Here is a 14870-nt window from a genome sequence, read left to right as displayed (position 1 = left end):
TGTGTTAGATTTAACGATTAATTACCTTTTGAGGAGACTTTAGCAGAGGTCTTGTCATTTCTACATTCACAGCTGTATTCTCCTTCATCTTCTTTAGTCATGCCAGTCACAGTGAGAACCCGCTTGGCACCATCTGTCCTGACACAGTGTCTGCCTCCAGGCTTAATCTCATGACCATCATGCTGCCAGACAACATCCCCCGACGCTTGATTTAGTTCACACATGAGGCTAAGTGCACCTTCCAACTCCACTGTAGCAGGTTTCAACGGAACAACAAACTTCAAAGCTAAATCTGAAATGAAAACATGGATGTTAGACATCAAAACTAAATTTATTATCTATACAATAATTATCAAATGGTTATGAACATTTCTATGACTTGCCTTTAACTTGAACTTTGAACTCCAGCTTGTCATCAGCAGTTTGACAGAAGTATGTTCCACTGTCTTTGGATTCGGAGGATTTTACTATCAGGGTACGAGAAAGGCCATCTTTTTTAATTTCATACTTGCTGCTCTCTTTCAGCTCCACACCATCTCTAAACCACTTAACACTGCCACTCTCTGAGGTCAGCTCGGTGGTCAAAACAACTTTTTCACTTGCTTGAACAACACATGTGTCCTTGACAAGCTTCTTCTGGAACTTGACAGCTGCATATAAAGAGAAGTAAGAGCTACTTTTCAGTGATTTGTGCAGAGATTTATCAATCTTGTTGCAAAACATAATTATATTTGAAAGATATTTTACCTGTCATCTGCAGCTTAAATACCAGCTTCTCTGTTCCAGCCTCACATGTGTATTCTCCAGCATCTTTTTTCTCCATTTTTTCTATCACCAGCTCACAACTCTTGCCCTTTAACTCCATGTGGACTGCTTTGCTGGAAGTCAGCAGCTTGCCGTCCTTGTACCATTTCACTTCTGTCTTGGAATCAGAAACCTCACAGCTCAGAGTGGCTTTCTGGGAGAGAGCAGCTTTCACCTCCTTCTGGACTGACTCCTTGTTAGAGAAGCCAACTGGGGCTTCTGCGGAGCAAAAGAAAAATTTGATGTAACCAAATGACAATATATCAGTCAACCTAAAATACATGGACACAGCCAAAACCGTTCAGTCACAATGAACACGTATCAATGATTGAATTCAAACAGGGGAACACAATAGGGAAACAAATCAACACACCATGTTACAAAACATAATAATTAAATTCACATTTGCAAACTCTCTGAAACACTAGCGGCATCTTATTCCGCCTACCTGCCACCTGCATCTTAAATGCCAGCTTCTCAGTCCCAGCCTCACAGATGTACTCTCCAGCATCCTTCTTCTCCACGCTGTCGATCACCAGCTGGCGACTCTTGCCCTTCGACTCAGTGTGGATTGTCTTGCTAGAAGTCAGCAGCTTGCCATCCTTGTACCATTTCACCTCTGTCTTGGTATCAGCTACCTCACAGCTCAGAGTGGCTTTCTGGGAGAGAGAGGCTTTCACCTCCTTCTGGACTGACTCCTTGTTGAAGAAGGCTGACTTGGGTTGGATCTCTGCAAAAGTAATAATGGAGAATGTCATGACAATCCCCCCCTTCATTCTAATACCACTCATTAAAACATTGCAAAACTACTATCAGTATGATACATGCTAAAATATAACCGGGAAAATTGCTTATAAATGCACAAATCACATATACTATTCTCTTTGATTGCTCATACCTGACACATGTACTTTAAATGCCAGTTTTTCAGTTCCGACTTCACAGATGTATTCTCCTGCATCTTTCTTCTCCACGCTGTTGATCACCAGCTGACGGATCTTGCCCTTTGATTCCATTTGAACTGCTCTGCTGGAACTCAGCTGTTTGCCATCTTTGTACCATTTCACCTCTGTCTTGTTATCAACTACCTCACAGCTCAGAGTGGCTTTCTGGGAGAGAGTAGCTTTCACTTCCCTCTGGACAGACTCTTTGTTGAGGAAAGCGGATTTAGCCTGGACTTCTGTAGCAGTACCTGTTAAGGAGTGTGGTGGCAGTACAATTACCTATACAAAAAAAAGGACTTGACTCTGTAAACCACAGCACACACACCGCTTTGTATTTACTTGGCAAACACAACCAAACCTTGCAGATGCCGTGCACAGAGCAATAAGCTCTATTAAAGCATGTCAAAAGACATAACATTGCACTTCGCAGTCATAAAGTGAAAGCAAATTTGGTATCTGCAAGTTGCTACAGAGAAGAGCATAAAGAATATATAAAAAAATAATAATTTAGAAAGAAAAAGACCAAATCTGTGACCAAGAACTGACAAACAACAGATCCACAAGACACCAGAGTTGCCTCAGCAAACAAACCTTACAAGAAATCAAAGCATGAAGCTCAGTAGAGCATACAAGCCACAGCACCAACAATATTGGTATAGTAGTATCATGTTTATTACAATGCAATTAATATTGTATGAGACAGTCATTAAAACTAAGTTTTACCTAAAAAGCATCTAGGCCTCAAAAAATAAACAATGAAATAAACATTTGGTATTCATTAAACATATTCTCCTTACCTTCCACCTGCATTTTAAAGACCAGCTTCTCAGTCCCAGCCTCACACATGTACTCCCCAGCATCCTTCTTCTCCACACTGTCGATCACCAGCTGGCAACTCTTGCCCTTCGACTCTGCATGGATTGTCTTACTGGTGCCCAGCAGCTTGCCATCCTTGTACCATTTCACCTCAGACTTGGTATCAGATATCTCCCAGCTCAGAGTGGCTTTCTGGGAGACAGAGGCTTTCACCTCCTTCTGGACTGACTCCTTGTTGGAGGATGCAGACTGGACCTTTGTGTCTGTGGAGGAGACCATGAATGTGGATGACAAAAACGTTTTACTTGTCCATTGATATGTTAACATCTGCAATACCTGTTAAGTACATCAATTAACAGAGATACTATAAGCCAGTTCAGTCCTGGGCCCTACCTGCCACCTGGAGTTTGAAGACCAGCTTCTCAGTCCCAGCCTCACAGATGTACTCTCCAGCATCCTTCTTCTCCACGCTGTCGATCACCATCTGGCGACTCTTGCCCTTCGACTCAGTGTGGATCGTCTTGCTGGAAGTCAGCAGCTTGCCATCCTTGTACCATTTCACCTCTGTCTTGGTATCAGCTACCTCACAGCTCAGAGTGGCTTTCTGGGAGAGAGAGGCTTTCACCTCCTTCTGGACTGACTCCTTGTTGAAGAAAGCTGCTTGGACCTCTGAGGGTAACATCAACAAGAAATACAGTGTTGTTTTGAGCTCTGTTTAAGATCACCAATGACTAAAATATATAAGAGACACCTAATTGATGCATTCTTCAGGGCATCATTAATTATTAACTGTGCAGGCAAACCTCATCAAGTCTAGTTTGGGACATTTGAATCACAAAATTGGTACTACATCATATTAAACGTGATGTACAAAGTAGGGCTGCCCCTTCTTAGTCGATTAGTAGACTAATCTGGCCTTTTTGGCCTTCTCAACTAAGATTTCTTTAGTCGATCTTTTAACGTTTTTTTCATGCTGAATGACTTATTTCTAAGAAACTTATGATCACATCTCTGGTAAACACAAGATATAAAACTGAAAATATCTGTTAAAATTCTATATATCAATGAATCAATCGACAGTCCTACCTGACACAGATATCTTGAAGACCAGCTTATCCCCTCCGGCTTCGCATGTATACTCTCCAGCATCGCTCTTCTCCACCTTTTCAATCACCAGTTGACGAGTATCGCCTTTTACTTCGGTGTATATCTTCTTACTGGATATAAACAACTTGCCGTCTTTATACCACTTCACCTCTGTCTTGCTATCCGAAACACTGCAGCAAAGAGTGGCTTTCTGGGAGAGAGTAGCTTTCACCTCCGCCTGGACTGACTCCTTGTTGGAGAAGACAGCTGCGGCTTGAGTTTCTGAGAAAACAAATGTGTATCATATCATATTAATATCTGTGATGTGCAGCAAATGTTGAATAGTACTACAAAAGCATCATAAAGTCTTACCTTTTATCTTGACCTGGAATGTGACTTTGTCGGTTGCGGTCTCACAGGAGTAATGTCCTTCGTCACTTTTCTTGGCATTCTTAATGATGAGTTTCCTTTGAGTCCCTTTGGAGGCGAAGGTAGTTCTTTGGTCCTCGGTAATCTCCACTTGATCTTTTCTCCACACAACGACCGCACTGGCGGGAGAAACCTCGCAGCTCAGCTCAAGATCTCCTTTAAGGGACGATGCCATTCCCATGGTACCTCTGGGTTTGTTCAGAAACTTGGCAGGTTCATCTTAGAGAGAAAGAGATGGAAATTGAGTGATGACTTTTTAAATTTGTCAATTAATTTGATTTGATTTCATACAAATAAAATGTGTGTTACTGAATTAGTGTACATGTAAAATAGTTGTGCCAATAATTAAAATACCTTTTGGAAATGTATATCTTAATGTTTGTTATCAGAGCAGCTCATGTGTGGAAACAGCATGACTTGTGGTAGTAGAGTAACACTGGAGTTGACTACATGGTGACAGATATCTCTTTCCTCTATGTGATGGCTCATAAGCATATGCTCACAGCCATCAGAGCAGGTCACATTTCAGTATATCACATGAAGCTGCAAACACAGAGTCCAGTTCCCTTTTACGCAATTATCTTTGCACCGAGCAGAGCATATTGGTGATACTTCCTTCACATGCCAACACACAATCCACGGCAGACAGACTGTTGACTTTGCTCTGCGATAATGTTAAAACTGTACTTTTTTGACGAGCGTACCTTTAAGAGAGAGTTGCAGGGACATTCTGTCGTCACCTAAAACACACTCGTAGATGCCCACATCCTCCTCTGTAACATTGTGCACCATCAGGATCCTCTTGCGGTCGATGATCATATATTCATACTTCTTCCCTATTTTCACCTCCCGCCCACTCCTCATCCAAACCACCTGGAGAAACAAACACAGAACAGATTGCCAAAATAGACATGATAAAACAAAAGCTATGGTTAAAAGAGTACCTTGTAATGTGACTTTTATGTTAACATGTTTTAACTGTTTGTGCCAACTATATGCTTATCATTGTTTTGTACTGATTGTCTGTATTCTAAATGGCCTACTTGCATGATGCCGCCTTATTCCTCTAAGCTTTTTATCCTGTTCAGCTGTTGACAGCTTTGTTTTTCTTGTTTTGCTTACTCCTGTTCTAATTATATACTGTATGTTGTGTGTATAATCTGTTATTTTAATTTCAGGCTGAGGGACAACAGTTGAAAAGTAACCTTTTGGCTAACACATTTCCAGTGATGCTGATCAATGTGCATTGTCCCTGAGAATAATAAATAAAAGAAAATACCTGAATATATACTCAAGTAGAACTACTGTTACTTTAGTATTACCAAGTTGGAGTACTTGTTAACAAGTAAGTGTCTCCTTTAAAGACTATTCTGGGTAACAGTAACATGAAATATAAAATGTGGCATAGTGTACTGACTGAATTTATCTCCATTTAATTACCCCCAGACCTCTACCAACTCTAACCACAATACGTCAATTCAATCCAAAGTGGGGGCCGTATTTTCTTTATCAAAGAATGGAAAAGAGAGTCAAAGCTGGCTAAAATGGGATATCCTTCAGGCATGTTTAAAGGTAGTTGACAATGCTTTGTAAAAAAAGCTGATTTTAGAGTAGACTCAAAATAGCACAGAAAAAAACCTACTCAACTACAGAAATGATAGCGTTTGTTTTTTTATCCCTATGTAAAGTCATATTAAAATAATCTGTGCAAGCTAACAGTAAAGCTGGAAATGATGTTTGTTCCCAACACAAACCTGTGCATCGTAATCCGACACCTCAGCAGTCAGCTGAGCAGTGGCTTGGGCGCTGCAGACCACCGCCTCCGCCAGATTTGACTTGTTGGTGAACCTGACAGGGGGAGCTAAAAATACAGTTTTCATGTAAGAGGGCATTACTGATTTGCTTCTCACAAAGAATTACAATAAATACCAATGGCATCCAATATAAAACAAAGCTAAGAAGATCCTGCAATGTATTTATATGACTTAAAGCATTTTCTCTATTGATAGTAACTGATTATGAGTGCATACCCTTCACAGATAGGATGCAACTGCTTTGCGAGCCTCCGCCCACAAACTTGAGCTCAACTCCGTTCATTTCCATTGTCACGTCACGGATGAGCAGAGTGTGCGCGTTCTTGGACCTGGTGATGAGGTAGTCGGCTCCACTGCGCAGGAGGCGCCCATTTATAGACCAGAAGCTGGAACAAACAGCAGACAGCTCGACGGAGATAGAGAACTCCTCACCAGAGAATGCAGCGCTGTTCGTCAGGCCTTTCCTGATTTCAGCACTGGGTTCTGGAGACAACGGGTGAATCAGACATGAGAGAAGAACACTTGAATGCATACGACAACAGCACAAATGTCACAGAGACGCCCGTCTTACCTAGGAAGAAGCTTCCAGGCACCTCCAGGTAGGGACTCTGGCCAAAGTCATTCATAGCAGAGATACGGAACTGGTAGGTGGCTTCTTCTGTGAAGCTGCAGACAGTGATCTCTGTTGAAATAATGGTTTCTCCAGCGTTGCACCTCTGCCACGTCTGAGTGCCAATCTTCCTCCTCTCCACAGTGTAGCCCTTGATGGGCACCGGGCGGTCGCTGTCAGGAGGAGACCACTGAATGGTGACGGATGAGTCGGTCTTGTTATGCACCACGGCATCGACTGGGGGATCGGGAGGATGCTTCCTTGCAGCTAGAACAGGGAGAGTGATGATCATGCTGTTTGTATAATCAGAGTATTGAGTGATCAAAAGAAAAGACATTTTTAAAAAAGATTATAAATAATACAGTTTCTTCCTATTTTTTCAAAGACGGCAATCATTCTTTTCTTTTCAAGATTTTGTTTATCAGCTTAATTTCTGTGATGCTGTATGAAGTCGCAGGGACAACAGAGTACACTAGGCATCATAGATATGAGTAATCAGATCAGGTTTTAAAGGTCCACTTTAACTCAATTTAATATAGACAAATCCAAGGCACTCCAAAGCCATATAGTATAAGTTAAAAAGCCTGTGTTGGAACACTGCTAGAGACAAATTCACACTTATTAGGAAGTGAACACGAAGATGATTACATCTAAAATGCCAACTGTAATTGTCTATGTTATGTTGCCTCTATGCAAACATTGTAAAACAACCAACCTTTGTAGTAGTGTTTGCAATCGCAGGGTTATTTCATAGTTAAATCATTTCCATGAGGTGTTTACATTATTTTGTCTTACCAAAAAGTAACATAATAAAACAGTAAAAAGAACAATAAAAGTTTGCAAGACAATTAAGATAATTACTAAAAAGTACTGTATGAAGTCTGTTTAGTTTAGTTCTATCTTTAAACCATCATGAATATGATGCGAGCAGGTCAGAACTGCAATAAGTCTGAATTAGACTCGGGTGTCATCCTCACCAGTGACAGAGAATCGAGTGGAAGTCTTGCAGTCTCCAGCCACGAAGGCCACTTCTCCTGAGTCATCTGCCTGGCAATCTCTGATTGTGAGTGTGTACTGTCTGAGCAAGCAGGCGATGGAAATACGGGAATCTTCCTTCAGCTTCTCGCCATTGCGGGTCCAGTAAGCATCCGGGAATGGATGCTCCAGCTCCACACAGAAGATGACAGTGTCACTGATGGGGACTACTGTCCTCCGGGGAAGCTTCTTAGTGATGTTGCCTGAGATATGAGAGGAAGTTGACGTTACATAAAGAAATACATTAGCCCAACTATCCCAACTTTTAGCAGTATTTTAAGGAGTCATATTAATTACTCTTGATAATGGCATTGTAATGCCTGCGCATAACATTTAACAAGAGATAAAGACAGAAAAAAAGTCTCAACCTTACCCAGGACAGTGAGCTCAGCCACAGTGCGACTGCCTTCTTTCATCTCGCAGATATAAACACCATCATCGTTGGTGGTGACATTGTGTATGATGAGACGACGGTGGGTGCCTTCCATCTCCATGTAATATTTGCTGCTTTGCTCCAGCCGCGTTTCCTCCATGAACCAGTTGGCCTGGGTGTTATTAACAGGCACCTCGCACATCAGAGTGGCTGACAGTTTCTCTTGCACCTCCACATCCTGAAGCTTCCTCCTGAACGGCACCTTGGGCTCTGACATAATGAAAAATAACAGAATCGTCAGGTTACGCGGCTTTTGATGGTTTTGCATATGTCAGTCTGTAAACTACAAAATGCAGTACTTTAAAAGCAACCATTTTACAAACTTTCAACATTAATTTCCCCGTAGTCTCTAGTTCAGGCTAGTGTAATATTAAAATCAAGTCGGAGAAACTAGAAACTTGTTTGATAGGTATTTCATCACGTTGGACATTTAATGCGTGTCAGTTTTTGAGCACCCAAGATTTGAGACTTGGCTATTCAGCAACGTTTTCAATAGTCAAAACAGAGGAAGATGTGGGCCAACGTTTCTGACAATTTAGCAAGTGAAATAAAAGCTTTTTGGTAATATGAAACCTTCGTTGTGGAAGCCAAGGTTTGACAGTTCAACAATGGTTGTCTAAAAGGTAGGAAATCAATCAAAATCTTGACTGAAAAGTTATGTGTGCTTAATACCAGTAAAAAAAAAAAGAAAAACAAAATGTACAGAAAATTGTTTAAATTTATATGACTTTGTTTAATGTGAGCTGAAGGTTTCAATGTGCTTACTACACCCGGTTCAAGTGTTCAAGGTTCTTTATTTGTCATTTGTCAATTCCAGCAAAACAGTCATTGACAATGAAAATCTTTGGTCTCAGGTTCCTTCAACAATGCTCATAAAATATGTTTATATAAAAGAGGAAATCACTCAAGTAAAAGTAAAAGCAAAATGATAATCTAAGGCATAAAATTGTGCAGTTCAAATACAGGGCTTAAATATAAACATAAGTAAATATAAAATAGTAATGTAAATTTGTAATTTTGTTGAGGACAGTATTTCAGATGGGAAAACTGACTGTAAATAGGGTGTAGTATGTATATGCATGATGAGAAGTAATATATGTACGCAGAGGTGTAAACAGGAATGTAGTATGTAATAATGAGAGGCACTAAAAATGTATATACAGAGGTGTAGACAGGAATGTCACAAGAGACGCTGTACCAGACAGCCAGATCCGTAGGATGCGCCAAATATGGTCACACCCTGACCGACGGAGGCCTATGTAAAGTATATAAAGGTAAATAAAAGTAAAGTGAAAGTGACAACGGTAAATGGCTATTTCAGCTGAGGTTGCTGCGTACATCTTGTACGTTTCCCCGCCCTACTTCTCTCTTTTCTTACTGCGCTCTGCACCACAATGACGGTTAGTTTCAAACTGTATCCATATCCATACGTTTGGATCCAAGCCAACAGTTTAAACTTAGGAATCAAGTGTTGAAACACGTGGAACTCCACTTTGAGTTATGGGTGAAGTGCACTGGGTTCAGTAAATCACTCAAAGTACCTATATAAAATAAATGCAAAATTTACATTAAAATATTTACAATATTTCCTGTAATGTACCTTCCAAGGGACAAATAAGCTGTTCTTGTTATTACGTAGAGAAAATCAGGTTTCACAAAAACCCTGGAGGGATTCAAAGTTGGTGAGATATATTTTGTCTCCTACAGTGAACCATATCTTACCATATCTTATAATACACATCACAGTATATACTAAACATTAATAACTCTTAAGTTATTTATTTTGGTCCTTAGTATTCCAAAAAAGTCAGAATGTGACTGACTTCCCTTTCTGCCAGGATGCCTCATTTCATTTCTATGTGATGTATAATAATAAAGTTGTTAAATTAAAGGTTGCACAATGTTTCCGTCTGATTTGTTGAAAAGAAATTGCCAACTTTTTCTCCTATGTCCATTGTTATTGTATATCAGAAGTGACAGTTCAGTGCAATTGTGTACTGTAGGCCTATTTATTGTTTTTCTTTTCTATTTTTCTTCTTATTCCATGCTGAATTCTTTGTAACAAGACTCGGTCAAAACCAAGTATATGGCTGGACCGTGTAAGGTCAGTCTGTGAATTTGTGGATACATTGTATACAAATAGTCAGTGGTCATGTCTATAATGTTAAAACCAGCGGTACATGTCTACCAGGTCCGGGGAGGGCACTAGGGGAAGCACTCAACATGCCGTTCAAGTGGTGACATACCCTCTCGTGGAATGCACCTGATTGGTCGATGGTTTTCTGCTTGCCATTTCAAACAGGAAACAACATGGCGGCCTGCTCATAAACTTTCTGTTATTCTGTCTAAACATCCACCGAAATCTACATCTGAAAACATTTTAAGCAAGAAATAGGCTATGCCACTTCTGAATCTTGTTTTATTTTAGAACTAGATCGCCTAGTTTGACAGCTTGTTCAAAGTTTTGTGAGCCAGACGCTTGCTCTGGATGGGCTCATTTGCATTAAGGGCTATTCCACGCTTTTTCATTTTGAAAGAGCAACGGCCAATGACGAAACCCCAACACTCGGCCGACCAATCGGTGACTTTTGAAGGGCTGGCCCTCTGCGATCCAGCCAAAAATGATAAATAACCACGCAATCATTAAGAGTTAAAAATGTTTTCCATTGTAAAGTGTCGCTTTAAATCCTACAAACTAACAACCTGCAAAGCAAACATCAGAAGTATCCATTTTCCTGCACCCGTAATAAACAGGTACATCAGTGGCACAGCCCTCATTAGCAGACATACCAACATAATTCTACAACCCTACAGTTTCCTCCCTCGGGCCAATGTCTTCCCAAGGGACGTCTCACTAACAGCAGTGCCAAAGTGCCCCAGTGAGTGAGAGGCCATCTTAGCATCTGTGAACTACTCATCACCAGCAGAAAATAGATGCAACACAACACCCTAGTTCAGAGGATGAGCCAGAACTCAACCTTGTTGTGAAATGCCACACACATTTGGAGAGGTTTAAATGAGGCTTTGGTATATTGATTTTGGACAACACTTACAGTAGTGCAGAATGACTTTATCCTACTAACATATAGCTTATTCCTCTGTGCCATAAACCTCCATTTTTATTGCTATTAAAAACACATAAATGAGCCACACTGCTGCACTGCTGTGAAATGTTTCTTCACTGTGATGAACATAGGCACCGTAGTTTATTTTGAGTGAATCTAACATACACCATCAGGGTATCATAAATACTCAGTAGAGAAAATGGGTATTCATTTTCAGCCCAATATAGTCCAATTGCCCCTCGGGGACAAATAAAGGTCTTGAACTTGAACTTGTTTGAGTTATGTTTGCTAACAAATACAGTGCCCAGCTGTTTTAGGAAATTAATAGCCTGTACAGTATATATTAGAGAGTCATTTTATAAAGACGCTTGTCTTCAGTAGGAAGCATTTGGCTTATGGTCTATGGGGCTGAGAAAGAGACAGACTATTATATTGTTGGTTTTCATGGGATTTGTTAATATTAATAAAATCATGTTTGTGTTGTCACGATACTGGAATATCTAACTTTGATACAATACCTTGAAAAATATTGTTATTAAATACCATTTTCGATACCACAGGGAAAAATTGACACAACATTGAGGGTATAAAGTTTTTGATTTTTATCAAAAGATAAATAGCGATGTGTGTGTGTATGTGTGTGTGTGTGTGTGTGTGTGTGTGTGTGTGTGTGTGTGTGTGTGTGTGTAAACTCGCTGTCGGAGAGAGAAGAGAAAGCAGAAAGCGCAGCTTATGCCCGTGTATCGATACTGCAGAAAATGAGTATTGAAACAGTTTCAAATATTCAGTATTGATATTTCAATATTTTTGACAACACTAAATCATGTAAATCATTTAACCCTTGCTTGGAATATGCTGTAAATGATGAACATACACTGTAGTGGTCTAGAGTGACGGCCTCTATGATGTTATATGTGCTGACAGATGTGTAAAACAATTATCACTGTCCTGAATGTAGAATTTTCTTAAGACATGACTTACCTCTGACTGTTACCAACACAGCACTGTAGGTCTGTCCAGCCATATTGGTTGCATTGCAGGTGTAGAGACCATTATCAGTCTGCTTGCAGTACAGGATCTTGAGGATGAAGTTCTCAGCCTGGTCCTCATAAATGACTTGCCTGCGGCCCTCGCTGATGTTTGTTCCATCTTTCCTCCAGATAATATGGGGTTTAGGGTGGCCTGTCACGAAGCAGCTGAGTTTGGCATGCTTGCCCTCAGTCACCGTGCAGGTACGGGTGAACACACCTTTGGGCAGCCTTGCCAGCGCAGACGCCCTCAGCTCATGCTCCAGACTCAGAGAGCTAAAACTATCTGTGATGTTGGCCTTGGAGGAAGACGAAACGGAGGATCTGCTTTCTTCGGTGCGATAGATGGAGATGTCCTGGTTCATTTCCTCCTTGCGCTTTTGGAGGTGAGAAAGGAGGGAGGTGTTCTTGTCTGCAGCCAGGTGGCGGGAATCCTGGGCGTCTACGACAAGAGCTGCTACAGCCTGTGCACGGCCAACGGTGTTCTGGGCCCTGCAGGTGTAGGTGCCACTATCCAGGTTACGCACGCTTTGGATCTTTAAGGTGCTGCTGTCACTGTCGGAAACAATCTTGATACGGTTAGTCTCCCCCAAGTAGCGCCCATCTTTCTCCCAATCAAAGTTGGCGTCAGGATAAGCTGCAACCCGGCAGTGGAAAGCAACATCGCCTCCCAAACCTACACGCGCAGAGGTAGGCTTATCCATGAAAACAGGGGCCCTCTGAGCCATCTCTGCTGGCAGGGCCACTTTGAGGCCCACAGCAGCATACGCTTCCCCAACGCTGTTTTTGGCTCGGCACATGAACTGACCACTGTCCTCCAGTGTTAAGTCATAGATGGTCAGGCGGTACACATCTCCATCCTCCACGGTCTTGAAGCGTCCCCCGGATGTCAGCTTCAGCTTCTCCTTCTCCCAGGTGATCAGTGGGGTCGGGCAGCCCACAATAGTGCAGCTCAGTGTGGCATCCTTGCCCGCACACACTGAGAATGCTTTCGGGCGGGTGAGAAACCTCGGGACTCCTCCGAACAAGTTTTGATCCATTGTTTGTTCCTTTAATCAAAGAAAAGCCGAATATTACAATACAGTTCCAGGCAGGAGCTTACAAGAAATAGCATGCAACATTGAACAGGATGTGTGTCTAGAGCTGCAACGATTAATCGATTAGTTGTCAGCTATTACATTAAACGCCGACGTTTTTTGAAAATCTTTTAATCGGTTTTAGCAATTTTTTAAAGAAAAAAAAAATCAAAATTCTCTGATTCCAGCTTCTCAAATGTGAATATTTTGCTGTTTCTTTACTCCTCTATGACAGTAAACTGAATATCTTTGAGTTGTGGACAAAACAAGACATTTGAGGGCGTCATCTTGGGCTTTGGGAAACACTCATCGACATTTTTTTCACCATTTTCTGCCATTTTATAGACCAAACAACTAATCGATTAATCAAGAAAATGATCAACAGATTAATCGACAATGGAAATAATTGTTAGTTGCAGGCCTGGACGTGTCACATTCATTTAAGCCCCTGTAATGATTTTCATAGCTGGTAAAACAGCAGTTAGTAGTAGTATTAGTAATTTGATATTAGCTACCAAACTGCACCAACTGCACCAAAATCATATAAATATAATGTTAATTTAGGAAAAACAAATACTATTTCTGCTGAACTGTAACAAATTGGGGCTACATATTTTGGATGCTCATAAAAGGTTGTGTCAGTTATTTTATATTACTCTCTGGCCACACATTAAATTAAAAAGCAAACCCTGTCAAATGCACCCAAACCATTGGGATATGTGACAGTTTGCTGAGTGTGCTCTATAAATATGTTATGCAATGAAAATAAGACATAAATCCACAGTCCAGATAGGCATATTTATGGCAGGCAGTTACAGTAAGTGTCAGTGAACATACCCCTTTGGCCTGGCCCTGCTACACATTCATCAATACAACGACATAACTTCATGTCATGCAGCCTATATTCAATAAAAAAGGTATAATTTGACAACACAACAACAAAAGCCCTGTAACAAGGTCAAATAGAGCAGATCTGTGCCTTTCAAAGAGTGACATTTGTGCCAGCTTTGTCACCTCTGTCGCTTGAAACTGGCCTGTCCCAAAAATAACCTCAGCTGTCAGACTCTGTCTCTTGTCCATTGCCATTTGTAGGCAGCGAAAGGGATATCAGCTGTTTGATAAAGCTCACCACTTAAGAAACATACTTCCATTTCTCACAGTGTCTACAACCCTAAACTAAAATAAGATATTTATAATATAAATAATATATTTAGTGGCTTGTAAAACTGAGAAAAACTGGAGCACACACGCTTGTAAATTACAGTTACATTACTTAATCACCTTGAGTCCACTCAGGTAAACGGATCATGTGGAGGCTAAAAACGTCAGCTGGCCGTCAAGGTTTCCGGGTGATAGCCTACACACCAAGATGTCTTCTTTTTGTGCTCAGATATCCGTGAAATGGTTGTAAATCCCGTATGGTGGAACACCCCCCCAGTCTCCTCCTGCAGTGGGCGGTTGACTAGACTTATTTTTTCTTTCTTCTCTGGTACCTCATGATGCCAAATAGCTGACGTGCCTATTTTGGCGCAGCCTTCTTTTCCAAAATAGACTTGTCATTTAGTGCTGTAGGAGATAGGAGCTGTGGTCTGTGGAGAGCAGACTGATCCTGGCCTCTGCTGGGCTGCACACTGCTGCAGGCTGCACACTACTAGGTCTTTAAAACAAACTCATAACACTGAATATTTACTACCAAAATGGGTCACACCTTCAGAGTGGAGGCTCTCAGC

General features: G+C 41.1%; 1 protein-coding gene across 1 annotated transcript in view; it reads right to left on the bottom strand.

Annotated features, from left to right (window-relative positions):
* obscnb (obscurin, cytoskeletal calmodulin and titin-interacting RhoGEF b) overlaps nucleotides 1–14740 on the bottom strand; it is a 73875-nt gene extending 59135 nt beyond the window's left edge. Inside the window, exons 1-17 of the mRNA XM_074651582.1 lie at nucleotides 14422–14740; nucleotides 12018–13113; nucleotides 7912–8181; nucleotides 7481–7741; nucleotides 6465–6770; nucleotides 6110–6376; nucleotides 5834–5940; nucleotides 4784–4952; nucleotides 4023–4298; nucleotides 3651–3932; nucleotides 2958–3233; nucleotides 2546–2827; nucleotides 1703–1996; nucleotides 1253–1534; nucleotides 748–1023; nucleotides 384–650; nucleotides 26–292 (exon numbers count right to left, since the gene is read on the bottom strand). Of these exons, the coding sequence (XP_074507683.1) occupies nucleotides 26–292; nucleotides 384–650; nucleotides 748–1023; nucleotides 1253–1534; nucleotides 1703–1996; nucleotides 2546–2827; nucleotides 2958–3233; nucleotides 3651–3932; nucleotides 4023–4298; nucleotides 4784–4952; nucleotides 5834–5940; nucleotides 6110–6376; nucleotides 6465–6770; nucleotides 7481–7741; nucleotides 7912–8181; nucleotides 12018–13104 (4969 nt within the window). The 5' untranslated portion in view covers nucleotides 13105–13113; nucleotides 14422–14740. The remainder of the gene's footprint in view (nucleotides 1–25; nucleotides 293–383; nucleotides 651–747; nucleotides 1024–1252; nucleotides 1535–1702; nucleotides 1997–2545; nucleotides 2828–2957; nucleotides 3234–3650; nucleotides 3933–4022; nucleotides 4299–4783; nucleotides 4953–5833; nucleotides 5941–6109; nucleotides 6377–6464; nucleotides 6771–7480; nucleotides 7742–7911; nucleotides 8182–12017; nucleotides 13114–14421) is intronic.
* Between the last annotated feature and the right edge of the window lie 130 nt (nucleotides 14741–14870).

Source organism: Sebastes fasciatus, chromosome 11 (assembly GCF_043250625.1).
Source record: "Sebastes fasciatus isolate fSebFas1 chromosome 11, fSebFas1.pri, whole genome shotgun sequence".
NCBI classification, from domain to species: Eukaryota; Metazoa; Chordata; class Actinopteri; order Perciformes; family Sebastidae; genus Sebastes; species Sebastes fasciatus.
The sequence above is the reverse complement of the archived record's forward strand: the minus strand, read 5'-3'. Positions and strand labels throughout refer to the sequence as shown.